At 55.4% G+C, this 18672-nt stretch overlaps 1 protein-coding gene across 1 annotated transcript in view; it reads left to right on the top strand.

Moving 5' to 3' along the window:
* SEMA5A (sema domain, seven thrombospondin repeats (type 1 and type 1-like), transmembrane domain (TM) and short cytoplasmic domain, (semaphorin) 5A) overlaps window positions 1-18672 on the top strand; it is a 230863-nt gene that overhangs the window by 70681 nt on the left and 141510 nt on the right. The window contains exon 3 of the mRNA XM_012721743.1: window positions 14603-14702. Coding sequence (XP_012577197.1) covers window positions 14603-14702 — 100 coding nt within the window. The remainder of the gene's footprint in view (window positions 1-14602; window positions 14703-18672) is intronic.

Below are 18672 nucleotides of genomic sequence, written 5' to 3'. Positions count from 1 at the left end.
CCCCAGTCCGGTTTCCACTGAGCGCCTTCTCCCCGGACACTCTGGAGTTGCCCGCAGCTGGACACTCCAGCCTGGGGGCCCCTGGGGCGTCCCCGCTGAGGTGTGGTGAGAGGCAGTTTCCAGCCCGGGGGACCTGTTTGCTGTGCTCTCTCCTCGCTCACGACAGCAGTGCTCCAGAGGAAGGCCTTGGCTCCCGTGTGTCTAATTCCTGCCGGCTCAGGACCCCCAGACTCTCCTCCCTAGCGGCCTACACCTGTGTCTCTGGGGCTTTTAATCTGCACAGGGTCTCCCCCACCTGCACCCCAAGTGACAGCCAGCAGGCTTGGCGGATTGCAGCCTGTAGTTCATCCTGCGTCTGCACACTTTTGAGGCTTCCTTTTCCTTCAGAAGAAGTGCACCGTGGCCCGAGGGAGCAGCCTTGCCAGGAACCTCCCGCAGACGGGATTCTGGGTGCTAGTGCATCCTCCCCCGCCATCACACTCAGGGATGAGCAGGAGTCAAATCCGCCCGCCGGGGCTTGGGCAGGGCGGGGTTCCAGGTGACTCCAAGGGGACCCATCTTGGCGTGGGTGCCAGCCGGCCCCCTGCAGCCTCCAGGTGCCGGGACTGTCTCCTGGCCCGGCCACACCTGCTCATTTACTGGAGCCCCAGGGCAGACTCTGTATTGTGACAGAGCAGAGACAGGTTTTTCATTCCCACACAGAATGAACCCTAACCTGTCACCCCTGCGCCTGCAGGCTGCTGCCTGGGCCCGCCCTCGCCTCCTCCTGGGCCTGGTTTCTGCTGCTCCCCACGCACCTGGCGGCTCCCTGCTCCAGTTCTTGCCGCTCCCGGAGGCCTTTCTCCCCCTTCCCCCAGTGACTTTTTCCATCGTCTCCCAGGTCTCGGCTCTGCTGTCCTCAGCTGCGAGGTGTGCAAGTCACACTCCGGGTGTTGTTTTTATGTGGTCACCCCCACGCTGTCTGTTCTAGAACCTTCATTAGGGAGAGGCTGAACCTTCTCTATTTCCCTGCAATGTCTCTAGTTGTGAGCGCGGGGGCTTCGTGAGCGCGGGTAAGAACGGCTCGAGGGGACGGCCCCACACTCATCTCCCCGGGGCCCCAAAATACTCCTGGGCCTGGTCAGAGACTGCCCACCCCAGAGGAGACAGCAGGCCTTCACCCAGGTCCCCCAACGTGGGCAGAACAAGCAGCGACTGTCCCACACCCCACTCCTGGGACGAGGCTGGGGGTGGGCACGGCCAGGCCACCTCGGCCGGAAAGGAAAACCCTTCCGCGGACGCCAGCTTTTGCTCTGCACTTAAAGCCTGATTTTGCTTGGCTTTGTTCAGGCATCTTGAGCGTTTGCCTGGCAGACTTCACCCCTCTGCCAGCGGAAGGCGCGTGCATTTCACCTCGCATGGACGCAGGTCCGCTCTCTCCCTCATTCCAGGCTGCTTTTGTCTCCGAGGACACCGAGGTGCGGCCCTCTGCGGGCCTCAGGCCCATGCCGCCTGCCTAGAGGCTCTTCTTGTGCCGCCAGGCGGTGGTTTCCTGGTGTCTTTTTGGCTTTAGCTGGAGGCTAGGAAGGGCCACAGAGACAGGCGTGGAATGACTCTCTGGAAGTGCTGTCCCTTACTGGTGCGGTGGGTGCCTGGGCCAGCCAGGGCAGACAGGAGGCGCCCTGCAGACTGGCCGGCGTCCTCCTCTGTCCCATAAATGAAAGCGTGGGAACAGATGTGGACAGAGGCCTTTCTGACTTTCCGATTGCGGGCCACTGTTTATTTCTGTAACTCAAGCGTTCCACTTAGCGTGTTTCATTACCTGCGATCCATATTTATTGAGCTCTGATTCTGTCATCTTCTAGGGCAGAGCCAGCATACTTTTTCCCTGCTGTAAACAGACAGCTCGTGAGTAGTTTACACCTTGGGGTGAGCTAATCCGTACTCGCCTGTGTCGGTGGGACGCAGGTGCCGCGGGGCTGGGCCTGTGCCCTGCAGCTCATAAACACTTTCCACACGGCCGGCGGGGGCCGGGTGAGGTCATAGATCTTCATTAGTCAGTCCCCGTTCTGCAAAATAGACGCCGACGGTGATGCTGTATAAATATTAAAGTTGGCTTCCTTTAATAGTTCACGGTGGTGCTTATTTATAAACTCACTTGCACATCAAACAATCAGAAGAACTGGACAGGAGTGCCGAAGGTCCACGTCCCCACAGCCGCCGATCGGGCTGTCTGGCGGGCTCCGGCGGCAGTCTGGCCCGAGGGCTGCCAGTGACGGGCGGGTCAGTCTGGCCCGGCCCTGCCTGCTCAGTAGCAGTGACCCCCCATCTCGGTCTGGGCCGCCCGGGGAGCACGGTGCGATGTGCTGCACCCCAGCCCCAAGTGACCTCGGGCCTGCTGTTTGGCCTCCAAAGCCGGAGGGAAGGAAGGAAGGTCATTCAGGAATGTGGACCCAGACTCCCTCCCACCGCGCCCCCCACCCCCGTCCCGGCCAGAGTCCTGGGCTGCTTGGGTTGAAGCCCGACGACAGTGCCTGTAAGGGTGACGGTGTCGCCGGGGCCCTGGGGCACGCGGGTCCCTCAGCCGGCCGTGGGGTTGCCGTGAGGCCTGTTGAACAAACCCGCTGTGCCTGCCTCTCCTCGCGGGGAGATCGTGCCGGGCGCCCTCCTCCACCTGTCGGTGTCTCGCGGCTCGTGCGTGGATCCCGGGTGCTCGCCGCCGAGAGAGAACGTCTCACGCTGGTTTGGGGGAAAACGGGGTCAGAGCTGCGCACGTGGGAAGGCAGAGGGCCGTGAAGCGGACTGATGCCTGTGGCGGTGCTGCCTTTCTCCAGCCTCACGCCTGTGACGATAAAAATCTGGCACTGCTTTTGGAAAGCATCGCCCCTTGGCCCGCCACGTGCTGGACGCTGGGAGACGCTGTGCGTCCCTGGGACTGGCGTGGCGTCCTCGGAAAGGGGCCAAGTGGCCTCCTGAAGAAGCCAGGGACGGTTTCTGTCTCTGCCGCCCCCAGCCGACGTGTCTGTAGTCGAACTCCTCCCAGGAGTATTTATGTCGGATTTGCCATGTTGTGTGCCATGATGCCATCACAGGGGGGTTACCTCGGAGTTGGGGTGTCCCGGCTGCCCTCTGTTCAGTCAGTGCGCGGGAGCTCACAGAGCTGAGAAGGGTGTTGCACTGGTGGTCCTGGCTTCTGACAGGACACGGTCAAGTCCGTAGACGCTTCAGAGGCACCTCAGGCAGTGTCCAGGGGACGCCCGGTGCAAGCTCTGGCCTGCTCACTCCTGAGGCTTCTGGACGGCACCCCGGGCACTGCTGCGGGCCAGTGTGGAGCCTGTCAGCCTGGGAACCTCGCTTGCGCCTCGGCGGCCAGGGATTCGCTGGCTGAGTCCCAGAGGGGATGTCTGCACGGCTGGGCTCAGCTCCAGCCCTCAGCCCGGCAAGGTAGATGGACACAGCGAGGTCACCGCAGGCCTCACGGCAAGCCCATGTGCCCCAGGGTCCCGGCGACACACCGTCATCCTTACAGGCACTGTCCTCGGGCTTCAACCGAAGCAGCCCAGGACTCTGGCTGGGACGGGGGTGGGGGCCAGTGGGGTGGGGCTCCCGGGGCTGTGAGACCAGTGTGGGAGCAACGTCCACCTGAAGGGATTGAAGCTGGTCCCCGAAATCATGCACAGAGCTGTAGGCAATGTTCCTGTCATAGAAAAACATAAAAAGATTAAGTTAAAAAAGTAAAAATAAAAGATTATTCCTCAGGGGCCTGTCAAGGGATACCCGTTTGGGGGGGGATATGCTGGGTTTGAATACCTCAGCTCTGTGGGGTCAACTCCTTGGGAACAGATTGCTGCCAACACGTGTGGGTTCCGTTGTTCTGGGTGTGCGGCTTTCCTAGCCCTGCGGGACGCCCCCCACGCCCCAGGGACTCATCTGATGTCCAGGCCAGTTCCAAGGCCCAAGCAGGGACAGATGCTCTGCTGGTCCCCAGGACACGGTCAACGGCTGATCGAAGGCCACCATCAGGCTGACCAGTGATCCAGCTGCGTGCTCTACCTGGATGGAGAGGGCACCGACACTCCACCAAGGCTCTTCCTGACACCCCGGAACTGATTAACATATTCTCCACACGCCGTGCCCCTTTTTTTTTAAAATTAGAACCATGTAATAAGATTTATCCCGCCCCCCCCCAGGCTGTCGGCTGAGGCAAGGTCGCCTTAGGAGTCCATGCTCTGGGGTGCGAGCCTCAGAGGGCCGTCAGGGTGCGCTCTCATGCCCTGCCCGGCGAGAGCCCCACAGCCCCCTCATGGCCCCCAGGTCCCCCCGCACCCCACGCCCTCCCACTTTTGAGTCAGGTGTAAGGGTTTGTCATGGGTTGGTTTTCACGGGCCCTTTTTCGAGCCTGTCGGCCTGCCTTACTCTCCGTCTGTCTTACGGGAGGAAAATTTGAGGCAGCTGGTAGTCGTGAGATGGTCCCAGGCTAAAACGTTCCGCGTTTGAGGCTCAAGCCCGAGTTCCTAAGACTGGGGACAAGGACCGGCCTTTCCCGGTGCCCAGTGAGTGCAGGGAGTTCGGCGGGAATCAGCAGCAATGGCACAGCGTTCATCAGCCCCTTTTCCTGGGCGCGTCTCCTCTTCATTTCGGCTGTCTTGTGCACATCGCTCATCCTTTTAGCTAAATTACAAAGCTCTGACCCAGAGGCTGCACCCTGGCCCTGCCCGCACTGGGGCTCTGGCAGTGCCAGGCCGCACCCAGGAGCCATTGCGTTATCTCGAGACTCTTGTGTGTTGGCCAGACACTAGCCCCTCACCTTCCGGAAAGTCTGGGTCTGCTTGGGAACTGTCCTGGCTCTGAAGTCTGGACAGAATGGACACCTCTGCAGAGAGGCTGCCCTGGCTTCCTCCTGAGTCCGAGACCTGCAGAGGAAGGTGGTGGCTCGGACCCTGGCCTTGTGGTAGCCCCAGGGGAATGGGGACAGAGACACTGGCTTCTGGACACGACTTACTTCTAAACTCAAGCTCTGGCGATTGTAGAAAAGGTGACAGGACTAAGCCTAGTGGCACCTTAATGGGTCCAAGAGATCCCGCAGGCTCTCCCCGGCCATCCCCGCGGTGACCCAGGGCCAGAGGCCTGCTGTGACCCACCAGGCCGATGCTGCTTACATAGCACACACCTGTGGCCATTCCTGGAGTTAAGTGCGTGTCCAGTAGAATCTGTCCCCTTTTATATTTCCAGTCTTATTGACACCATTTGTGTCTCTAGAGCTATAAATCTAAAGAAAATTACTTTTTAATGTCCTCTGGCACAACATTAAGATTTTGCAATTAGGTTTTACAGCCTGCATCATACGCTGCAGGTCACAAGTAAAACACCGGCGCTCTGCACGTGGACATCTCCTGTAGGTGACACGGGCGAGGCCGGCAGGCGGGCCACGGCATCGCAGCTTGAAGACAGAGCCACAATCCAGGAATCCAGGGTCTTGCCTGCTTCAGTACAAATTTGCATAATCTTCTAAATTAAAAAAAAAATCTTGATAGACGAGTAGAAATTGCTTCTCGTGTGAGTTATTTAGCAATGAAAGCCCCTGGCTGGTCAACTTGGCTCGCATCCTACAGTTATCGGGCGTAATTGCTCCAGATGGTTTAATGAGATGGGAAGTTTCCAGGACCTTAGAAGCTGTAAACAAACAGGAGCACAGAGCCAGCACACCGGGTAGATTTTGAACCCAGCTTACTGACAAGTTTCCGTAAGCGTCTGTACACCTGGCCAGGTGTGCCTCAGGTGACCCTTGAACAACTCAGAATTACTTGGGCGAGAATAGCCTAGACCTCATCTAACACTGGCTTTTTCACCCTGGGATTGAGCACGCATTTCTGGTATGGGTAGAAAATCACACCCGCATTTGAGAACTTGGGGTAATTGTGGAAATCATGAAACAGTCTTGATTCAGGATGAGTGTACATCTAGTCGGTTCGGAGATGGTGGGGTTCCCAGCGAAGTTTAGTTTCCTAAAATTTCTTTAAAAACACTGGGGAAAAGTATCAAGCCCATTCAGTTTGCTCTGCATTCGCAGGCCATGGGCTGACTGTGAGAAACATGTGTGAAGCCCTCCAGGACGCCTGCAGTGTGGACATTCTTCCATCATTTAGCAGATGTGCGGCTATTATTCAGTGTTTACTTACATTGTAAATGCATATTGGATCGTGGATTCCGGGCTGTAAAACACAGCTTAACATGAGACTGTGGTTTTCAAACTGTGTTTGAGTTAAGACAGACCAAATCAGGAATTCCATGACCAGTGGGGAGGAGCCCAGCTTTCTGGTCTTGTAGAAACCCACCGGGTGGGCGGAGTGGAAGCGTGATCTTTGGAGGAACTCAGTCCAAGAGCACAGCGAGCTTGCAGTCTCTGTTTGTGGAGTTTTCTGACTGTGTCCCTGTGCAAGTGGATTAAGTGTTATTATATGTCGTTGCACAGAAATAGATGAAGAGGTATAGTAGACGCCTGAGTCACGGCCTCACGTGCCCCCACAGTGGGGAAGGAGCCGAGGAGACCCCGCCAGCGTTTAAAAATACTGTAATTAGGGCCCCCCTGGTGGAGACAGGGTTAAGTCTCAGCACTAGAGGCTTTCAGCAGCACTGAAGCCTGAGCCACTGAAGCATGCCAGGGAGTGACCCACAGGCCTCTCCTGTCTCCCCGCTGCTCCCCTCAGCAGTGGATCTCAGTGGGTCTGCCTGTTCTGCCCCCCGCTCTGTCTCTGGGGAGTCCTCTCATCCCCAATGCTGCTGGCCTGTGCCCCAGTTCTTCTACATAAAAATAAAATCTTTAAAAACTAAAATAAATTACGGCAATTTGTAGGTGGTATTTACAAATAAGCCTGTAATTGGAAGATGCTTTATAATTCCTTGACATGTTGCTTCCTTTTGTGTTGACTGATAGAAAAATATTTCCCGGATCAGTTATTATTGAGTATTTTTGTTTTATTTTAAAGAAAAGTCATCAATTGATCTTTTTAGTTGTTTTGTAGCAAACTTTTGGACATCTTTCCCTCTGTTGTCATGGTTAGCTTCTACTGTTTACACATACCTCATCATATACACTCAAGCAGACACACACATATAAGAATGTGCATATTGGCATATATACAGTGTGTGTCGACATGTAACATGCATATGCATATTTATGTACCTCTGTATTCATGGGTGAGTAGACACATATACACATACACCTGTAACACAGATTTACATGTGGAATATATATTTATAAATCTGGAGATCGCATTTTGGACCTTTAAGCTAATTTAATTAGAAAGTTCTGTGTGCTCAGGTAAGATCAGCAGAGACCGCTCTATGGTTTTCCTGATTAAAGAGATGGCTTGGGATTTCCCACCAGTCACCCCGGTGTGTGTCTTTGGGAAGCCACGTAGCTTCTTTATCCTTAGCTTTATAAGCTGTGCAGTGTGGTGGGGGGAGGTGGCTGCCCTTCTTCCTTGACAGACGATGGCATTATGTTCAATGGACCAGTTGTAAGTTGAAAATATTTGGAGTCCAAATGCCTTCAACCCACCTTACCGACCAAATGCCACGGCGGGGTGGGACCAACCTTCCCGTGCTCAGAACACGCCCGCTGGCCACACTGGGGCACGACCCGCTAACAGAAAGCTTGCCTGTAATGAGGAGTCAGGTATTTTATATGATGCGTGGAACTCGGCCCTTGAGTGGAAAATAGATACCCCAGGACGGAGTTTGAAAAGTACAGCCAGTTTCTACCGACTGTGTCCAGTGGGCACCACCACGGAGCCAACCTCCGTGGAACCTCCGAGGTTGGGAGCTGCTGTGCTCTGATTCCACCATGTCCCGGGCGGAGAGTGGTGAAAGGATCAAAGTCTGGGCACTGGGAGAAACAACACTTTTTCAAACTTTCTAGAAAGCTGAAGGAAAGTGTGTACCTATTTCTGCGTGTGCTTCTGTGGCCAGGACCTGTCGTGGAGAAATGTTGGGATTACCTTGGGGTTCCTGTGGGGCACCCTGGTTTCCTTCTGCTTTACTCTGGGTTTTCCCTTCTCTGGCTGCACCCTGCACAGTGGGCCGCCTGCCCTGGAACACTCCTGTCCCGTCTAACGTGGCCACACACCCCGCCCCCACCTCCGCCATCTCTGCCAGGGGCGGTGACTGTTTCTGATGAGTGTACCCGAGCTGATACGTCCCCAGTTGGAGAGGATATTGAGCTGCTGAGATTCTTTGTCAAGTCGATTTTTATTTTGTATTTATGGAAATATTATTTTTCCTGAGTTTAAATCCAGAACTGAGCCATTTATCACGATGTTGCCTTGTACAGGATGTTTAACTGCCCAGAATTCCAAGGTTTTTTCCTGCAAAGATCAGAGCTCAGCAACACAGGACCGAGAACATTCGGTGAAGTAAGAAATCGTTAACCTGAGGGAGCATCTAACAAGCGTCCTGGAACGAGTCAGCCCTGACAATCCAGCCAGTCAAAATCAGCTACGAGCCATTTGTTCTTCTGATAGATTTCCCCCAACATAAATGTTTGCAAATTCACCGATTTCCTCCCAGGAAGTGTTTTGCCTACCATGAGACAAACAAGTAAAGCTCGGCACTGGAACCCACTCTAATCACGAAAGCATTTCGGACAGGGCCCAGGCAGCTCAAGGCCTGGGTGTCTCCTTTTAAGGCATCTGCGCCCTTGCTGGAAGGGGCTGGGGGTCAGTGCTGGAGGCGTGGACGAGGGCGGGAGAGCAGGAAAGTGGGTGCATCCAAGAGACAGTGAGGGGGCCAGCTCAAACCGCCACACTCTCCTTCCCAGGCTTTTTGAAATTCCACCCCTTTGTTCTCAAGCATATTTTTAGCTCAGATTGCATTGCTGGAATGGTTTATGTAATGCACTGGAGCTGAAAATGAGGTCCAGCCATGCAAGCCTGTGCCAACTTTAAAGAGTAATGGGTGTCTTCACGGGCGACGCCTCAGGAGTTGTGGAGGTCAGCATGGAGTCTCTGGGGGGGGGCCCTCCCCCGCCTCTCTCTGTCCAGGGCCCTGCTGCAGTGAGTGGGGTCCCGGCTCCTGCACTTCCCCGTCCCCTGTCAGAGCTGAACTGGACTCAGGACCTCCCTGCGTCGAAATCCAGCCACTCCACGTGGGGTGCATCAGCCCGTTTCTCCTTCCAGAATGTTCTCTCTAGTAGAGTATGTCAGCAAGTGGTTGTTGACTTTTCTTACCCCTACTGACACTCAGGACCCTTGGATCATCAAAGCTAACTAGGGAAAATGGCGGTCGCTTCTTCTGTCCTTCTCGGCCGACTGGGAGACTGTCCTTATTACTAACCTAAGCGCTGTAAGCTGAGGACAACGAAGAACCGTCAGCGCTGAACTGACAGACCAAGATAGTCGCTGCCCGGAGAGGTGGCTCCTGTGTGGGCTTTGCCGTTCTCTGGCCCCTGGTTGGAGCGGAGGGGCAGTTTACAGTTAGAGTGGGTGCTCTGGGAAGATGCTCACCTCAGCGAGAGGAGATTGTTGCTTTCTCTCGCTCATGCTTTGACCAGCTGCGTGGCACACAGCACTACATTTTCCACGGACTGCGTTTTGCGAGAGAGCGTAGTGTCTGAAAACAGCGGCTTGCAAACTTCATGTTGGATCTTAGTCACCGCTGACCGCGTGAGACTTGCTCTCCGCACCTGTCCGCAGGTGGGAGAAGCACGGGGCACTTGTTCTTCATGTTTGCTACTTTTGTAGTTGAGTTTCCCCTTTCTGAAACTATCATGCGCCACTTTATTTACATAGATGTTGGCTCCTCGAATACGGGAACCTTGTCATGTCTCTCCACAAACCTTGACACCTCGCACTGTGTCTGGTCACGCCGTAGGTGCGCAACAGAAGAAGCCCACTTCAATAATTTGGGAAAGCAAAGGTGCAAGAAGCAACAACTGGCAGAATCACAGCAAAAATAACTTTGGGGTGGGGTGTGGCGAGAGGGAGGTTAAAAGCCAGGTATTTTTGTTAGCTGCTCCACCATTAACCACGTGACCGACATTGTCATTACACCGTCTACAATACATTATGCATTTTACATTATATGCATTAGACGTAGCCACGATGAGCATTTTTCACTCTGTATATCGACTTCTGCTCCTGTGATTTTCAGTAATCTTTACCTGACACCCTGACCCTGGGTCCATCTGACTCAGTCCCCCAAGTAGGTGCGCAATCCCGCTTTCAGTCCCCCTTCGTGGACTGAGGCTGGGAGGAGCGGAGACTACCCCAGGCGAGCCAGGCAGCCTTCCTGTGCCCGGGACGTGTCCGTGGTCAGCGCCAGCCCCACTGGTCCTCACCCACTGCCCGCCAACGGGCGCCTCGGACTGCTGCTTAGGGTCAGTCCTCCACAGTGGGTTATCCTGGGATTCTCCCTATCATGCTGCAAAGTTTTTCTTGGCTTCCAACCATCATGACTTTGGTGATTTTTAGTGTTTGCTTTTTTCCAAAATAGTAACTCTTACTCCTTCTTTTTTTTGTGCACAGGGAGGGAAACTGACTAACTTGAATGCAATTTTTGGACCTGTTATTACTGACGCAAGCACATAAAAACAATTCCTCCTTGACGCTTGCTTGTTTTTAAAATGGAATCATCCACCTTTGCTAGACCTTTCACAACACAACCATGAGGGCGTGTATGTGGTAGTAAGAGAAGCAGATAGGAACCATTGCAGCTAATTTCACAATACAAATTCATGGCCCGAGGCCGTATTTCTGCAATAAATACGGGATGGGTTAGCCGGGATGGCTCCAGGCCTGCGCTCAACATTATCCACAGCCTGTTCCATTCCAGTTCACAGGTTTCATGTTATGCCTGAACTTCCAAGCAGAGGTCACTGGCACCAGGCTTAGGTCCAGCCATCACGTGGCTCATTCAGTGCTGTCAGAAGAGAGGGGTCGGGGTGGGGGAGGGGGGCAAGACTACTGTTCAGGGGGCGCCCGCATGCCTCGAAGTTACAGGTCAGCGGGACTGACCACCGTGTCCGCGGTCATCACGAGTGCCCACCTGCCCAGCTCTCCTGAGCGCCCTGGCCTTCTGCGGAGCCCAGCGAGCTTCTTGCTCCCGCCTGGTCCAAGTTAGACTCCCTCCTCCCTTGAGCCTGCTCTCTCCTGGCCCATCTGACTTCACCACCGGTCAGTTTCTGATTCCCTTCAAAGCAGCATCGAATATTTCTTCATGTGACTATTGAGACCAGTTATTGTGATGATGGATAGTTTTACTAGGTGTGGGGGTGGGGGGTGGGGGGAGAGGGAGAGAGGGAGAAAGAGGGATCCCTGTGTGAGAGAAGCCAGGGACAGCAAAGCTGGAGTGCCCAGAAATATCAAAAAAGCAGAGAACACGCCAGTCCCCCAGAGCTGATCTGGGTCCACTCTACAGTATACAGTGTCACAGGGGGCTCTGGGGAAATTCGGCAGGGAAACGAACAAAGCCATGGCGTTTTGCCTCTCTCCAGTGCTCCAAACCCTCCTGCTGCTCTGTCCGGAGACGCCCTGGAGTTCTGGGGACCACGTCTGGAGTTGGGGTGCCTACCTAGGTGCCTACTGGTCACTCGCTTTCAATAACTCAGCGAGAAGCAAAGGCAAGTTCAGGGGACCATTGGCTGATTTCCATCACTCTGGCCCCTCCACCCCCTGTGTCTGGAGGTGTGCAGTGTGTGTGGGGTGTCAGTGGGAGACTGGACAGCGCCCAGGAGCCAGCCCCACCCCCCAGGCCGGGGTCTCCCTTCCCTGAGCTGTGAATGGAAACAGCTCCTTGTGGGGTGTCAGAATTTTTCTAAACTTTCCATCCCTGTGTGACTTGGGGGGCGATGCCCCTCACCAGAGCACTCGCCCGACCTGCAGCCTTTGTCCCCCCTTTCCTCCCGCCCCCGCCGGAACCGGGAGGTCCCCAGACTGTGGGTTATTTGTGCTGTGCTTTGCGGGTATTTGGACCCCACCAGCGAGCGCGCCCCTCGGTGGCTCTGTGACTTGTTTCTCTTGGTGCTTCGCCTCGAGGCCACCCACGGTGTCCCCAAAGACACGGAGCCGTCAGTCATTTCGAGGGGCCTAGCCGTATCCCGGGGGTGCGCGCGCCGCCGTCCCTCCTCGCCCTGGCGCTGTTGGGGGGCAGCTCCTGTGACCCCGCGGGGCAGCCTCTTCCTGTCGGGGTTTCATGTTCTCGGTGACACACCGCACGTGTCTTGCTGGGTCACATGGAACTTCCGTTTTTATTGACTCGCGTTTTGGGGCGCCATCGCGTCCCCCGCGGCTGCCCGGGCCGCACCCCCGCCGCGCGGCTGGGCGTTCCTGGCCGGCGTCGCCTCGCGTCTCTGACCCGTCCTCGTCCTCGCGGGTGGCTGTGTCGCTCGTGGTCTGGCTTCTCTTCCTGGCGCCTGCACGTGAGAGGGAGGCGTGATCCCGGCCCCCTTGCCGCGGGGGGTCTCGGGGCACCCCCAGGGCGCTGTTCCTGGCCGGGACCTTCTCTGAAGCCATCCCGGCTTCCCTCGCCGTCCTCACCTTGAAACTCTCTTCTCCCTCAGCTCGTCCCCTTTGACCTCATCTCTGTTTAGTTTTGAGGTCAGCGGGGTCCCCCACACGCTTTCCTGGTCCATTTTCGTAGCTGCGACCTCATTTCTAGGTTTCTGCGCTTTTGAAGCTGAAATCCTTGCCTCCACGCTATTCTCTCCTGTCTGTCAACGACACATTCGTGTCCCTGAGATAGTTGCTTTAATGTGTCAAGTGTTTGCTTGCAGTTTTCAAAGCCTTTCAGTCAGAAATGAGGTTAGGCCAAACTTTTTTTTTTTTAAAGATTTATTTGTGCATACAGAACTGGGGTACAGGCCAGAGGCTCAGGGGCGGTGAGAGGCTTCACCAGAGACAGAGTGGAGAACAGAAGAGGCAGATCGACGAATTTCACTGCTGAGGGGAGCAGCGGGCGGGTCAGGAGAGGTCTGCCGCGCCATGTGGTCTCCTCCGGGGCTGGCGGGAATCGAACTCCTGCGGAAGCGGCTTTAGCTTCTCAGTGCTGTGCTTTAACCCGCTGCGCCACCAGGGAGGGCCTAGCCCAAACTTTTCAACCTGTAAGTGATTTTTCACAGCTGCTGCTGGCACCCACCTTCCGGTTTCAATCGGGGTCGTTTCTTGAGCTCCCACTGGTTTTCCTTTGGCTCTTCTGTTTTCGTATTTTCCTTATTCATTGGCCTACTCTTGAATTCACTTGCGCATTCTTACTTTCACTGACATGTTTTTCGTTCCCCATTGCACCTCCCCTCTGTGTCCCGGCTTCAGACCCCGGGTGCAGGATGCAGAAGGCAGGCGAGGCTGCAGTTCAGCCCCCCAAGAACCCAGAAACCAGCCGAGGAGGGGAGTGGAGAGGCGCAATACCTCGCTGGGCCACAGGGGGCGCCGTGGCCGCGCGCCCTGCTGGATGGCTCCAACCTCTGATCCCGAATTTCCGCTGACCAAGCCCTGCTCCTCCGTCTTTCCAATGCCTTGGTGCTTCTCACAGCTCTGCAAACACCTGAACGTACACTGGGCTTTAAGAAGATACGGAAGGACAGTCACCGATAACTTTTTATCACTCCAAAGCTTCGCACACACTTCGCTATATTTTAATTGGCTTGCCTACTAAATGATAAAGAAATCAAGATAGCATGCATGTTAAAACTGCAGAAACCAAATACAGACATCTACAGAGCTCAAACCTGCGTTCCTTTAGCACAGTGACACTTTCAGCTCACGACCTCTCTGCCCCCATAACTGGTTGCAAAGAAATGCCACACTGATGATGTCTTAGCTAGTCCTGGAAAACAGTCCCACTCACGTCAATCAATCTCATTCACATCGAACAGGTCTGTACAGGGGTCACCTTGGGCTGTGGGCATACCCCACCATCTGCCCCAGGTCTGCCCGTGTCGGGAAAGCTTATTTCTGTGCTACATTCTTTTTTCCCAAATCAGTAACGTATGGTGCCTGCTTTCATAGTGTACTGTTGCATTCAAGAACATGCTAAATAAAAAAAACATTAAATGCAAGGAAAAAAGACCATCCGATAGCATGGTTAATTGTGAGGGATCTCAGGCAGGGGCGAGCGGCGTGGGACACAGTCCTTGGGGGACAGCCCCCGAGTGGCCGACTGTCCCTCGTCAGTCATCAACCTCCAGGCAACCAGAAGCCCACAGACCTGGGAAAGGGACCATCCATGCCGGAAGAAGCCACACGCCGCCCCTGAATTCGTCCTCCCCCCTACGAGGCCTTGGGGATTATTCTCCCAAGCCTCCAGCACTTTCCAGACAAGTTGCGGAGGCTCGGCCTGTCCCGCGTGCTGCTGTGCTGGCGGAGTGGCGTGGTGTCTCCCTGCACAGCCAGAGCCCGGAGGAAGTGCGCTCTGGGCTTGCGCTTCACGGCCCAGCAGGGCTTTGCCCGCTCTGGATCAGTGTGGCGGCCGCCAGCTTCATACATCCCGCGAACACCTCCAGCCCCCCTCGAGACTGCACGGGCGCCTCCAGCCCTCTCTGAATGTGATGTTTGCTACCTGCTGTGCACTGATGTCGTCTCAGAGACGTCATTCATTGTTATCTTCTTCTTTATTTATGTTTCCTGTTTAGAAATTGGCCCCTGGTTGCGGGAGTTCAGAGCGAAGGACGCTGTGGATTTCTCGCAGTTAACATTTGACCCAGGACAGAAAGAGCTTATTGTAGGAGCAAGGTGAGAGATCTAATGTTTTGCCACTGCAGATGTGTTCAGACTTTCTTCTGCATCTGTGCGCTTACACGTGTGTCTCTGCCGTGCCTGAGAACGGTGCGTGTCGTCAGGTGACGGCTGGTCGGAGGGTGACGGCTGCTCTCCCAACGGCTGCTCGAGGGCCCCTCCCACCGGCCAGCAGCTGTTCCCGTGTGAGTTCAGCCACTGTGTCCACCCGGTCCTCTGGAAGGCTGCCTGTTGTCCACTGTAAGACAGGAACTGAGGCAGAAGGTGGAGAAACGTGTGGCCCAGAGGTGCACGCCTGTTAAGATGGGCCCAGATGGAGTCAGGCGGTGTGCACACAGCGGCCCGTGTGACACGGGGCCCGCGCTTAGTTTTTCCGTGAAACTGTACAGTCCCGAGGCCGTGCTGTGCCTCCCCAGGCCCGTCGGTACCTTCCTCGGGACCTCGATTGGGTCACGTAGCAGTCAGTTGGGAGCCCGAGGAAGCCGTTCTATGTTCACGTGGGTCTTCCAGTCTGCCGACAGGCCGCAGGGCTGGAGTGACTCTGCTCCCCTCCCTCCCACAGAAATTACCCGTGGTCCCCGCGTTCCAGGCACCAACCTGGGGGCGCGTACGGGATCAGATGGCTCTCTGCATCCATCTCTGAGCAATGACTTTCCATGTGAGAACGGCCGTCTGTAGCGTGGGCTCCGGGCAGCCGGGGGAGAGACAGGAGCGACAGGGCGGGGTGCTCACAGTGCGGGCAGATTTGTGACACTGTGCGGTGGCCTGCAGAGATCCCGCGGGGGCAGCAGGCGCCCGGGTGACGCTGACAAGCGTAGCTGCACCCTCACACACACGGGTGCTCAGCCGGCCCTGGTCCGCTGGGCCCTGGCCCAGGCTCAGAGGGACTTGGAAGACATGTCCCTGTTGATATACGCTGGACACAGCGCTGGGAATTGTGTCCCGGGGACACTGTCCCTGGGCGTCTCCATCTAAAATCCCTGGTGGCTCTTGCGTGTGTCTCTGGCGTCCCGCCCACCCCAGCCAGGAGGAGCTGGCTCAGACACCACATCCAGCTTGCAGGCACCATGGCGTGGCCATCAGAGCCTTTAGGATCACCAGGAGCAGCAGGTGACCACCCAGGATGCCCACGAAGACTGAGTTGTGAGGCCACCCGGCAGCCCCGGCTGAGTCTCCCATGCCAGGACAGAGCGTGCTGAGGTGGCACCGATCTGAGAGTGAAAGAGCGACCAGGGCTGGACCTGCGTGCCAGCCTGTTCCAGACTCAGCTTTTCCCTTTTATGATCCATCAGTGATTCCTCTCCCTCTGGGTTGTGGTGAGGATGGAAGGAAATCACAGGGAAAGGGACGGTCACAGACACTGGCACCAGGACGCCTGAGAAGTGGGTGCTCTTCTGGGGTCCTTTCTGACCGACAGACATCGCCAGCGAGAAGAAGAATTTGCGGGCAAACTCGGCTATAGGCCAGATATGTCAAGAGGGAGGTGAGCGGGTTATGAAATTTTAAAATCAACCTACCCGCTGGGTTCCTGTTTGGGAGGCTTGAACTTGCAAAAGGAGTGTGGAAGCAGGTGTTTAGTTCTGAAACCCGTAGTGGTTTAGATCTGTGCGCAGCAGGGAAAGCAGTGATGGACTTTGCGTTTGCTCATAGCTCAGCCGGCCCTGGAGAGGCACTTACCGGGGGTTTCGCTTCATGCCTGATGCTTGATGTTGTCAAATGGAGTTCAGCTACAGATTCTTTGCCTCTTCACAGAAAGGGGCTTATTGTGCCGTCTAAGATAAGCCTCCTTCTAGGCGATTGTGGGTTATGCACGCCAGAGGCACCTGCGTCGGAATCCACCAAACTGCTGGAAGGTCCCTAAATTTACCATTCCAGGACGCACATTATCTTTCACATTATTTCAGACTCGTTGACATTCACATCCCATTTCGCCCCAGCCTCTTTAAAAATTAATAGTGTTTTTGTTTTCAACGGTGAGACTCGGGCATTTTCATTTGAGAGCTTGTGGGAAGTACAGTAGGAAGAGCCAGCTACTTCAGAAATAGTCCGAGTTCACCTTTTCTGTCATTCCCTTGCATTGTCTGATTTCTGTCTGTCCTCTCGGAATGGCATTTTCTGAATGCCCCGCACATATCTTTGCCACAAAACCTACCGAAGGCCGTTTACAGGATATCAGAAAGGAAGAATTCCAACACGAAAGAGGATGTTACGGTCGGGAGCGTTTGTGTAGCTGATGGTGAAAGCGACGGTCGTAATGACAGAGCCCAAAGTGGAGACAGGCAGACGCCCCACGCAGACAGAGTCGCGAGAGCAGATGTGAGCATGATTACGCTTTTATTCTCCAAGTGGGTCGGCCCGTCTGCGGTGCTCCCGGTTCCCGGTGAGGATGACAAGCGCTTCCGGGGACTCACCCTGAGATGTATTCTGCGCTGAATTCAAATTTCACTCCAGTGGCAGCCAAGTGAGATCGCACACAGCACAACATTTGACCTCACCGTGCTCAGGACTTCGTTGTATTTTTATGCAGCGTCATAAAGTCACCCAGTAGTGATGGGGGAAAGTCGTGCCAGCCCAAAGCTGTGGGTGTCTTGTAGTGCTCCTGCTGTGTCTTTGCCTGTCCCCTCTTTTCTTCAGGTAACCTGATTCCGGTTAGCATATTCTCCCCTAAAAAGCTTCAGTGGGATACAAACATCTGCATGAAGGGCGTGGCCTTGCAGCCAGTGATAGTCTGGAACCTCAGACATGCACCTTAGGCCTGTGCATGGCACCCGTGAGTCCGGGCGCCCACCTCTGCCCCGGGGGCTGGAGCCATCGCTGTGAAAGCAGTGACCGCAGCACAAGCTTCACAGCAGGGAGCTTGGTAGCAGCAGACGCCGCCGCCGACATATACTATGCCCTTGACGCTTTTTAATTTTAGTTCTTTTTTAAAAAAAGATTTATTTTTATTTATTCATACAAGATCTGGGTGTCGTCCAGAGGTGTGATGGTGAGAGGATGCGCCAGAGACAGAGCGGGGAGCAGAACAGGCAGATTGATGGAGTCCACTGCTGAGGGGGGCCGCGGGCGGGTCAGGAGAGGTCTGCCGCGCCCTGGGGTCAGCTCCCTGCACAGGGATGGAGCGCATGCAGCAGTGGCTGCAAACGCCCTGACTGACCTCTGCACCACCAGGAAGGCCACTAATTTTAGTTCTACCAAAATTACATCACAACATGGCAACATGAAGAACATCAGGAGGAAGCTGCTGGGGTCTCCTTGCCATCTGCCCCCGTGTGAGCCCCGGGCCGCCACCTGCACCATTGACTCACTGCCGGTCTGCGGAGGTGTCCCCGGGTGGGGAGCCGTCTCCCCGCACGCCGTCGCACGGCCAGCAGTGCAGATGCACAGGCAGGTTGGGTGCTGGAGGCAGAAAGCAAGCCCTGAGCTTCCGAGGCGGGGCTGGTCTTCCCAGCGCAGCACGCTGGGCTGGAGTCGCTCCAGCCTACCGTTCGAACCACTGCTTTGTCCAGGGTTTGACTCGACAAAACTGAAAAGGAGCGATGAGCTGCTCTGAAGACGCTGGGGTGGGTTTGCGCTCCGTATTTGACAGTCGCCGAGCAGTAGCGGACTTGACTCAGAGCGAGCTCGGCCTCTCCAGACGAATCGCCCTGGCTCCAAACAAAGGAAGCTGGGCTTTGCATCTGCTTGAAAGCTGTTCTTTAGAATTGACCCACGCCATTCCTCCTCTCCCGGCGGTTATAATTCCCACTTTCATTTTAAAGTTTTACCTTAGAATCGATCTGTTGGAAGCCACCTGTAGCTAAGTGCCTAGGGGAGGTTACTGTGAGAACAGCCATTCTGCTTTGCAGCCACCGCTCCTTTTGCTCCCAAGCGTGTATTTTAGTCTAGTTTAGGCAATTAAAGGGACCTGATGCTGGGCGGAACCCAGGAGAGCAGCGCCCGGCGAGCTCAGAGACATAGTCGCGATGCT

The sequence above is a fragment of the Condylura cristata genome, unplaced genomic scaffold (genome assembly GCF_000260355.1).
Source record: "Condylura cristata isolate star-nosed mole 26May11 unplaced genomic scaffold, ConCri1.0 scaffold00007, whole genome shotgun sequence".
NCBI lineage: Eukaryota > Metazoa > Chordata > Mammalia > Eulipotyphla > Talpidae > Condylura > Condylura cristata.
Note: the sequence above shows the minus strand (reverse complement) of the source record. Positions and strands in the feature narration are given on the sequence as shown.